The sequence below is a fragment of the Alligator sinensis genome, unplaced genomic scaffold (assembly GCF_000455745.1).
Source record: "Alligator sinensis unplaced genomic scaffold, ASM45574v1 scaffold274_1, whole genome shotgun sequence".
Lineage (NCBI taxonomy): Eukaryota > Metazoa > Chordata > Crocodylia > Alligatoridae > Alligator > Alligator sinensis.
The window spans coordinates 80,445-91,207 of record NW_005842124.1 but is presented as its reverse complement, the minus strand read 5'-3'; the positions used below and the strand labels follow the sequence as shown (position 1 = coordinate 91,207).

The window sequence follows — 10,763 nt, the reverse complement described above, 5'->3', positions numbered from 1 at the left end:
AAAATACATGCTCTTCAGTGTCTGCAAAACATTATTCAAACAGGCTGGTAAAGCTGGGTATATTTGTGCAAATAAAAGACATTAAGTAATGCATGCAGTAAAATTATAAAAAAGGAAATAAGTTATTTGTAAACAGTTCAGAAAAATGTAAGCTTTGCACATGTTTGACACTGGCAAAGATTCAAAGAGATAATTTAACTTTTCCTATCCATGGACTGGATTTCTGCAAAAAAACAGATAAGTTAAGGGGACATAAGCTGCTCCAATTCCAAATTTTCAGTACTTACCACTAATACGTTTAATTTTTCTGATTTGCTACTCCCACACAGAATGAGATCCTCATCTGCATTTCCAGCATCACACTTATCCTCAATTGTGCTTCCTCCCTCATCAGGCACTTCTCTCCAACTTTTTTTCACTAGATTTGGCTTAGGCCTCTGTAGATGGCCTCTCCGTAACTGTGAAGGTTCTCTCTTACTTGGCTTGCTTTCTTCTTCAGAAGTAAATTTATCACTCAACCTAAGAAAATATTGAGAATACATCTTGCGCTTCAGCCAATTCTAAAACCCTTATTGATATAAATACTTGTAAACCCTACCCAGAGTGAACCAGAAAATAAGAAAGCCTTACATAAAAGGTTCATCCATACTTTAATTTTTAATCCACTCATTATGAATGAAAACGAGAGAAGAGAAGACTACATGTTTTCAGCTTGTTTATGGCTGGATAGGGATTTTACCATCCTTTCAGGGTATGGTGAGTATTTTGGGGCTGAGGGAGGTAAGGGCCAGCCACTGTGGGAATCATGGAGTACTCAACATTAAAATAAACTTAAATTCATTAATCTTTCATTTTCTTTTGGTGGGGGAGGGGGTAGAAAATAGATGACAAGCTGTTTTGTCCTATTATCATCATCTACTTCGCTCGGGATAGAAAGAAGGGGCAGTTTGGTTTTTTGGTATTAATTACCAAGAGCCTGGATCTCTCCCATAAAATAGATCCAATGGTTTGAAAGTCTGAAACATGACAGCAACTAGAAGGAACATAAGAGGCAGCCAGATGAATATACAAATAAAGCTTACTTGAGAAAGGTCTCATCTTGGGAAAATGAACAGGTTAATGGTAATTAAAGTACCTATATTTAAAGTATGATGCATGTGAATTTTGATTAACTAGATCAAGATTTGGTCATAGTGAACAAAAACAAAAATAAAAACAAAAACAGGGAGCCTAGCATTATAGGCTACATGACTGATCATTTAACATGGCTCTCTCAAGCACTGTAGTGCTTTCAAGAGACTTTTAGTTTTGTCAGGCTGACCAGTATCAGCACGAATAAAAATATCCCTGGATTACATTCCTGTATACTTAAAGTTTAAGAAAAGGCAACATGGACTGGAAGACAGACTTGTGTTTAATTCCCAGCTCTGCCTGCAGTTTGCTTTTGGGCAAAACACTAGTTCTGTGAATCTCAGTTGTCCTTTCTGCACTAAGAGGATAACAGTACTTACCCCTTCCTTGTAAAGAACAACCAATATCTACAAATATAAATACCATTAGGCTGCCATCATCCATACTGGCTACATACCGTAACAAATAAAAAAATAAAAGGTTGTGTGGATAGGGAGATTTCTGGCACCATGCCAAGCTTTTCCAAGAGGATGTGGAATGTGAATAGCAAAAAACCAAAACTAAATGAAACAAAACAAAAAAGAAGAAACAAGAGAGAATGGAAAATGGGGCTAAAGTATTTTTTAAAGGATTTATTATTTCAGCTCCTTTGTCCCATCTTCCCCTAGAAGCTTGGAACCAGGATATCTTGTTTTACTGAAACTGCATCTTAGTCTAATCTCTCAGGGGTATGTATTCACTATTAATACCTTGTTCCTGGTATAACTGTCTGGATCCAGATTATGTTAATACTCCTTAGCATGCCAAATGATCTTGTTAGAATTTCCACTATTTTTTTTAAAGAAATGGTTTAAAAACTCATTTCTCTGATAACTTTTAGAGTCAGCATAATCAGAAATTGTTATAATACATTTTAAGTGATTTCTAGAAAAAAACCTCTTTGCATCCTTGGGGCAAAATCCTCATCTCTGCTCCACAAATCTCATGCTGGGGACTCTAAAAGCCCAGGATTCCAATGGGAAAAATTCATCTAGCCCTCAGTAAATAAAGGTTGCTACCTGTCTTGACTAGCATGGGGCATGGCCACAGCACACAGCACCAAAGATGTTCCAAGTATCATCAGGGCTCAGAAGTGGGTCGGAAAAGATCACCATAACCAAAACAAGCCCCCCCTATCTAAAGTTATAATCACATACCACCCACAGGAATAGGTGGATGCATAGGGCACTCCCCACATAGCCAACCCTCCCAAGCACCCTCTACTTTGTCTGCCACGTTACACGTATACAAATGTTCCCTGCCAAATTAGCAAAATAAGTCAGACCTGCAGGCCAGCATTTATCATGAAGGTAAGTAAATTAGGTATATTTTTATAGTGACTTTTTCCACTTCGGAAGTTGAGATTTGTACCTACCATACAGAGACCTAAAATACTACTTCAAGCATGTCATAGCTAGTAAGATTCAGGTACACAGCAGATTTCCTTGCTGTTTGTCGAGTCCCTCTCAAGGGACAGCAAAAAGCAAGAGGTATCTTGCTCCAAGATCAAAAATACACTTTAGTGTAAAGAAAAAGATATTTATGTCTATATTAGTGGTGCCACCTAGTGATCCTTGCCACAGTTATATTTTACTGCTTGCACTTAATATCAGTCTTGTAAAAGGCAAACTACAGAAAAATAATTGGATTAATATTTAGAGAGTTTTAGAAGCCCTTTTAAATGTAAGAGTTACCATTACCCTTCAGAATTATCTGGAAGGCTTTCCACAACTTCTGTTGACACAAAGCCCACTTCATTTCTCTGACTATTGCATTTCAATGATTTCTCAGGGGAAAAAAGTTCTTCTGATCGAATAAATTTTTTTGGAGAAGTGATGCCACTGCAATCCGGACCATCTTTTTTGGACAAATCCTCCAGGACAGTCGGTGTCTCCACTTCAGCCTTTATTTTAGAAAAGCAATATTAGCATAAAAATGTACTAAAGACACACAAATCATCAAAATCTGATTTTGACTGATCTCTGAATCATAAAACTACTTTCAAAGGATTCAAGTCATACATGGGACCTGTCACTGCTGCTCATTGTTACGAAATAGCACCTTTTCCAGTAGGAAAAGGAAAGAATTCAATACGTCCTTTTGTGACCAGCTTCAATAGGTCACTGGAAAAACATGACAATGACTGGCCTGAAGCATGCTTATGTACACATATATGTTAAGTGCCAAGGTCACAAAAGTAACAACTCACAACACTGAATTTTTATATAATTGAATAAACAAGCAGATCATAGAATTGTTCCTAACAAAAATCCAAGTCTTCCTACAGTGCTCACTAACATGGTACTTAAGAGCCTAATATTAAAGTCACATCACAAAGATATAAAAATATGTTTTAATTTGTTCTTCATGGCTAGGGACAGACACTCAAAAAGTCTGAGCCTGAACTGATTCAATTTTTGCAGGTTACTCCAACCTGCCTAGGCAGAATCAGTTCGTAAGATACCTCATAGCCATCCCCTTTGGACTGAAGAAATGCAGGCACATGCCTGCAGTGGCACAGGCCAGATGCCAGGGGAGGGGAGAGGGTGCTAGAGCAGCCCTCCTTTCCCTTCTAGAGTGCTGAGCTGAGTGGGGCATGGCCAGGCCCTGGCAGGATGCTCTGATTAGGGAGGGGTTCCCTCCCCCACTTGCTGGTCAGCAAGGGAGCCAGTAGGGGTTTACACAACATTTATCACCCCATCAGCAAAACAAAAGTCTCTCTCACTAGTTCAAGCTCTTCTTAAACAACTTGTTCCAAGGAAGGAACAGAGAGACATTACCAGCTACTTGCTGATTAGCTCCAAAGAGCCCTACGTCACTGTGCTGTCTGTCTGCCTTTGTCCTGTCTCTCACAGCACAGATCGTAGCCAGCATGTGGTATGCTAGCTAATACTGAGGTGTCTGTGTAAGGCAAAGGGAAGGGGGAATCCCTGCTTGAGCAGGGAGCGGTGGGGGGAGGTTGAAGCAGGAGGAAGCCAGACAGATGCACTGTACCTGCAGTCTCAGCCAGAGCTCCAGCCAGGGAGCAGAAGGGCAGAAGACCTGCTGGGCTGGAGCAGACAGCAGAGCCCCGCCCAGGGTTGTAAAGCCAGGAAGGGGTCTGGGACAGACATTGCATAAACTGGTTTGATGCAAATCAGTTCAGTCTGATACTACATTCAGCCAGATTTATCTCAAACTGGTTTCAGTCATTTTCAAAGTGGTTTATGTGCACCGAACACCTGTTCTGTTACACGTTTAAACTGGCTTCTGATCATTTAAACCTGTTTGTGTGTAATGTCTGTCCCTAGCCCATATGACCACTTAACCAACTACTAAGCCTCTTCATTAAAGTTGTATTTGCAAAGATCTATTAACAAGCATAAAAATAGAAATGTGAATAAAATCCTCACTTTGGTAGAAAAACTAACACTACAATCCTCATGTTCCAGAAGACTCATTTCCATTTGTCCTGCTTCTCTCTCAACTGGAGCAGTATTTTTTTCCGCTGATAGTTCTCCTTTCTTGCTAGACAGCCTTCTTATGCTTGGTCTAGTCCCCTGGAACCAATTCCTCATAAGCTGTGCTGGTCTGATGGCACCTGGTTTATTTTCTAGAGAACTGGATTTTTTAACACTAAGTATCCAAAACAAAAAAATAATGTCACATTACTATGTTTAGTGAAAAAATGTTACTGCAGTCACTGCTATTTAGTTTTTCAAAATCACTATTTATACAGGAAGGTCACAAATCATTTCATGCTGTGAATTACGAGTCATGGTAAGAAAGTGGCCTTTTCTTATTTAAAGTTTCTAACACTTGAAGAACCTCTTCAACAAACAAGCAGAGTCTTGTACCAAATTTTTCTACTATTTCTCTGCAGTTTCTCCCACCTACGCCCACTCCAGTTAATGTCATTTGAATGTTAAATAGTATCAGGGTGAAAAGATTTCAAAGAGCTGGCTTTGGAGATTCCCAATTTCTTGAACTAAAGTTCTTCAATCTTGGCATTGGGTCTGGAGATGCTTCTATCCATGTATTTGTAAAAAAAAAAAAAAAAAAAATCAAGAACAGGATTGCATTAATATTTTCTGGGGTTTAAAGGGCATCAGGGCAATCTTTACATTTGCTCTTAAGAGCAGGAAAGCCCCAAGAGTTTAAGGGCAAAAGGGCAGTGGGAGAGGTGCCACAGTGTGTAGGTACTGCAGTGGGGAAATGCCAGAGGGTAGACTGGGAAGAGGGGAGGAGAAGGAGGTAGTGCCAGGACCACAGATGGCAGGAGTCAAGGCACTTGATTCGACCCCTGCCATCTGCCCCCTCCCCTTTCTCATCACTACAGCAGGGAAGAGCAGTGGCAAAAGGCCAGGAAGTGGGGAGGAAGGCAAATTTAAGACCACCCCTCCGACAATTAAATTCTACACACAGAAAATTATAACAAATTTAGAAATATTTCCACATGCAGAATCTAATTATTAGGGCGTCGTCTTGAATTTGAGGTCATCTTGGATTCACGTAAATACACAGTATATACTTGGAAAAACCCTGCCACCTGTTGGCAAAACCCATTCAAGACAGCAGTAGAGAAACAGTAACCAGTAACTTGGCTCATCTAGAGAAATCTGCATAATGAAAACATTTCTTCATATTGTTTTCCAATGGGAAGAAAAGTAATAACCCCTGTATACATATTTGTTACTTATATTTTTTCCCCATGAAACACCTGGTATAAAAGTAACAAATCTGTTACTACATTTTTTTCCCCTGAAAACTTTTGCCACAAAAACTTGGCTCACCTGCTTTGTTCATCTGACACATTTTGTGAAATACTGGGCACTTGAGATTCCTCTTGTTCTGTCCATTTTTCACAACTCAACAACTTTTCTGAAAGTTCAGAACGTATGACTTCATTTTCACCCTTTACCTTGGGCAGAAAACATGTCAATAGTTGTCATAAAGAAAGGAAACATTTTTCTGTTAGCAAGTACCAAAATTTTCCTATGCAATCCTTTTTTAAAGCTTGCATTTTCTTCAGTGGCAAACCGGATTTTTACAGAAATGTCTTAGCTTTTTTTTGGAAAACAAAGAAATACTGTGCACCTGAGCAAGTAACTCCAGGAAACTGAATATCTATAGTTAGGTACTTAATTCTCCTAGATCCAGGGTGGTTACACAACCAGATACCAAAGTTTCAGATATATTAGTTGTATTTATATGTAGCACCTTTCAGAGGTTTTTAATATAAACTACAAAGCTAGATGAATTATGTTTTGGTAAAACACAGGGGATAGCTAATTATACTCCATTTTACAAATACTCAAAACGAAGGGAAGAGGCACCAAAATTACTTGTGCAAAGTCACACAAAGTAAATCCAGCCAGCATATGGCAGTAGCAGTGTAGCACAAAACAAAAGCTTCCAAAATAAAAATAGCTCTGGATGAGACTAGGACACTCTTTGATGCCTTTTCTGGCCACTCTTACTCAGTTTCTTCAGCAAGGGGTTTATTTAAAATCAGAAAGGATTATGCTAATTTTTAAATACTGATACAAGTTTCAGCAGCATTACTTGGATGTGCATAATCTTTCCCTCCACGTTGCAACCCAATTAAGAAGTCAGATGCGCGTGGTTTTCCCTAAACCTTTACTTATTAGTTAAACCAGAGCAAGGACCCTGTTGTGGTATCATATGCAATAGCTCAACATGTTAAGGAGTCTACCATATATTACATCCTCCAAACACTAATTTATTTGGTGCTTAACTGTTGCATATACTTGTTTTGGAGAAGCTAAGCAGATGCAAGGCATTTTACTGAAATTATTTACTCCTCTCAAACTTACTGCGGTCAGTGAGCTACTGGCAGATTCATGTTTATGCTGTATTGATTGTTCAACTTCAGATTCATTTTTTTCCATTGCTCGTGTTTCTTTCCTCCCAACTCCTCTTCCTATATTTGGCCTGGGCCTCTGAAATCTGCCTCTCACTAGCTGGGCTGGTTGAAGAGAGCTTGGTTTACTTTGTTCTTGAGGGATATTTTTGTTGTAAAGCCTGAGGAGGAGAAAATGCACATATCGGAACACCTAAATACTACAAAAACTTAATATAAGGACCTATAGATCCATTGATCTAGATTTCATAAGATACTGTGTTTCTGGAAGAAAGACAGGCATGAACACAAAAACCTCATTAAATATGCATAAAAACAGTGGCAGTTCCTTTTCTTTTCAAGAAGAACTTACAAGAGCAGAGCATTATAGAAATCTCAGTACTGATTGATTCCATTACAGAAGTCAGCTGCATTATCCTTATTGTTTGCTCACTTACTGTTACAAAAAATTTGTGATATCCACTGGGTCCCTTCAGATATAAGAGCAAATTGAGTTTATGCTGTAGTTTAAACGCGCCCAATTATCATGAAAATATTGAAGTAGGTATCACTTATCAAAATAGAACCTTTGACACCTGGAAGTTAACATATACTAATTTGAAGCTTAGGACAGAAATAAACTGAGTTAGAGCATGTCTATATCCGCTACATAAAAAAAGTTCTACAACTAAAGGAGTATTATCACCTGCTTTTCTTAAGCAAATTAAAAGACAAAACAATTCCCTTTAAAAACTCCCTATTTTGGGGAAATAAAAGTATCCACAACCTTACCCTACAGCAATAGGTGCAGCAATTTCCTGGTTATCTGCAGGTGGAAAAGATCTGCTGGGTTCATCACTCTCAGATCCTGACAGCTTCTTTGGGGACTGATGAACTAATGGTATTACAGATACCTCCCGAGAGTCAGCAAGGTCTTTCTTTCCTAAAGGCAGGACATCACATTTTGCTGTTTTCTAGAAGACATGTAATAAGGCAGCAAACATCAGAGCCAAAATATACTGTGCAGAAGAAAGGATCAGTCTAAAGAGGGACACCTTGTGAATCCATTACAATTATTATTAAATATTGCTTATAAGCTTCCTACCCATACCCACCCACACCAAATCCTAATAAAAAACTGAAGATACCAAGCAATGCTGTGCTTGGTTCCACACATCTGAAGGCTCAACTCTAATTACAAAGAGACTTACATCTAGGTCAGGAAGCAAGCTGCATTCACAGTCAGACTGCAAACTTTTTTCTTCTTTATCAGTGTTGTCATCAGATAAAGATGTATCTGCTCCTGACACTTCCTTTTTTCCAGCTGACCTTCCTAAATTGGGCTTTGGCCTTCGAAATCGACCCCTTAATAGTTGTGCTGGCTTATCTTTTCTTTCTTGTTTTTGAGAACCTGAATCTCTGTTTGAGCAAAGAAAACACGAACTGAAATATATGCAAAAACATAGTAAAGTAGAGCCACATATGATGGCACCCAACTTTGTGTTAAAATTAGCTATTTTACAGAAGAGCACATATGCTGCCCCACCAGTATAGTAACCTAAACACACAATCCCTGGCTTTCAATTATTTGAGTTATTGCTAGAGGTGAGTAAGGATCAGAAAAGTTAGCACATCACAGATCAGAAAGAGTTTTAAACCAGCACTGGCTGGATTACAAAGTAAAAGTGCAGGGAACCAGATGCACTGGTAAAAAGCAAGGGCAGCTTTAGGATAATTGCGGCCTACTTCCTTCCCCCCACCCACCAAGATACGCAACTCATAAAAGAAGTTTGATTCACTCTGTCCTATAGCATCATACATGTTACACTGGAACTAAAACACAATTCTCAAATGTAAAGCCTTACCAGAAAGTCAAAAACACATATTTAGAGGGTCAAAGCAATACCTCAGTATGTGTAGCTAAAAACTGCTATGAAATGGATATTAGGCAGATTTTGGGCATCTCATAAAAATTCTTACTTGAAAACTGATACTTTAAATTAGTTTTAGTCATCTTGGCTTTCCAATTCTTCCCCCCTCCCAAGAATCCAGCATTACAATGGTCTAATATCTTTCCTCTTGGTTAAAAATCTATTTTATATTTGTTTTAGAAACAACAAATTTATGTGTTTAAAATTGAAGATTGATGGTATATTACAGTATTTACACAAATCCAAGATAAGGTATGCCCCCCACTTCACTCAATGTGGAAAAAAAAAAGAAAGCCTCCTGCCCCCCATACAAGGCAGGGGGCAGGGAGCAGGCACCTGCTGCAGCTGCAATTCTGACCATGACAGGGGGTCCCCATAGGCTTGCATGCGGTTGACATTGTGCCTGAAACCCCCTGCCGCTGCAACCACTGTTGCCTGGCTAGCCTGGGACTGGAATGGGGCCAAAGCCACCAGAAATGGTAAGTGGCGAGGGAGAAGGTGGAGCAGAGGCTGCAGGGGAAGGTACAGGCTGCAAAGGGCAGGTAGGAAAGTAGAAGTGGTAGGAGTGCAGATGGTATGGGTGGAGGAGGCAACAGCGGGGATGGTGCAAGAACCAGGGGTCAGGCTGCTTGCCTCCTACCCACTTGCTCCCCTTCCACCTGCCTCCCGCCACTAAAATTTTCCATGTGTAGGATCTGATTATTGAGGGTCATCTTAAATTCAAAGTTGTCTTAGATTCAGGTAAATATGGCAAGACAGCCAGTATTTTCAGTGTGCCCTACACTCCATACAAAAACTTACCCTGCATCAGAATCGGAACCATTTTTCAAATCACCTCCAGGAATTCTTTTTACTTGTTCACAGCTCTCAGATTCTAAGGACTCTTTCAGGGAATGCAGGTTTTCATGTGTGGAAGCCAACTTCTCAGGATTTGCAGCAGCTTCCTTCTCTAATACTTCCAAGTGTGCCTGGGTGGCATCCTAAAATAAATATAAATCTTGCTTGTTAATGAGACTTGCCCATGCACTTTCCTATAAAGAGAAATATACTGAAAATTAAGTTTCACAAAATAATATTTTCCTTCTTTGTAAGTGATTTCTTCTGAGCTCCTAGCCAGAGTTAGCACCAGCACATCTTTTAACATAAAAGTTGAAATTATTAATATTTAGATAAAATTTCAAGTTTATATATTTAGAAATACTGACCTTTACTTTTGCTAAGAAAAAGCTTGGATTCTGCATTTCCCTGCCTCTTACAGCTGACATCACAGTAAAGGTAAGGAATGCAATTCCCAGCACGCTAAACCACTGGTCTCCAACCTTTATAAGTAGATCGTTTTTTTAAATTAAAATGCAACCCAAGATCTACTGCGTTCCACCCCACCCCACCCCCTCCCTTGCTGCCAAGCAGGTCAGTCAGCGGAGGGGTGGGGGCAGATTGAGGCAGGGAAAGAAAAAATTATTTGGGAGCATACCCCCCAGCAGGTACGTCTGTGAGGGAAGGGGGGACAGGGCAGACTGAGGCCCCAGCAGTGAGGGACGGAGTGGGGCACAGGCAGGAGAAGGGGCTGGGGGGAATGGGGCCCCCACTGGGCTGGGTGGTGAGAGAAGCAGAAGCTTGAGGGGCATGTGTATCCTGCCCCGCTTGTCCCACCACCCGGCCCAGCCAGGGCCCCACTCCCCCCAACCCCCTGCCCCACTGCTTCCCTCACTGCTGGGGTCTCGATCTGCCCCCCACACAGCAGTGAGGGAGGGAGTGGGCCTGGGGAAGGCCCTGCACAGCTGGGGCACAGGACAGAGCCGCAAGCGAATTGTCCAAGG

At 40.4% G+C, this 10,763-nt stretch overlaps 1 protein-coding gene across 2 annotated transcripts in view; it reads right to left on the bottom strand.

Moving 5' to 3' along the window:
- The window catches only part of BDP1 (B double prime 1, subunit of RNA polymerase III transcription initiation factor IIIB), a 71,189-nt gene that overhangs the window by 26,081 nt on the left and 34,345 nt on the right, over nt 1-10,763 (bottom strand). For both annotated transcript variants that reach the window (XM_025205645.1, XM_025205644.1), the window contains exons 18-25: nt 9,745-9,923; nt 8,224-8,431; nt 7,805-7,986; nt 6,987-7,194; nt 5,943-6,070; nt 4,563-4,785; nt 2,871-3,073; nt 288-519 (exon numbers count right to left, since the gene is read on the bottom strand). In XM_025205645.1, the coding sequence (XP_025061430.1) occupies nt 288-519; nt 2,871-3,073; nt 4,563-4,785; nt 5,943-6,070; nt 6,987-7,194; nt 7,805-7,986; nt 8,224-8,431; nt 9,745-9,923 (1,563 nt within the window). The remainder of the gene's footprint in view (nt 1-287; nt 520-2,870; nt 3,074-4,562; nt 4,786-5,942; nt 6,071-6,986; nt 7,195-7,804; nt 7,987-8,223; nt 8,432-9,744; nt 9,924-10,763) is intronic.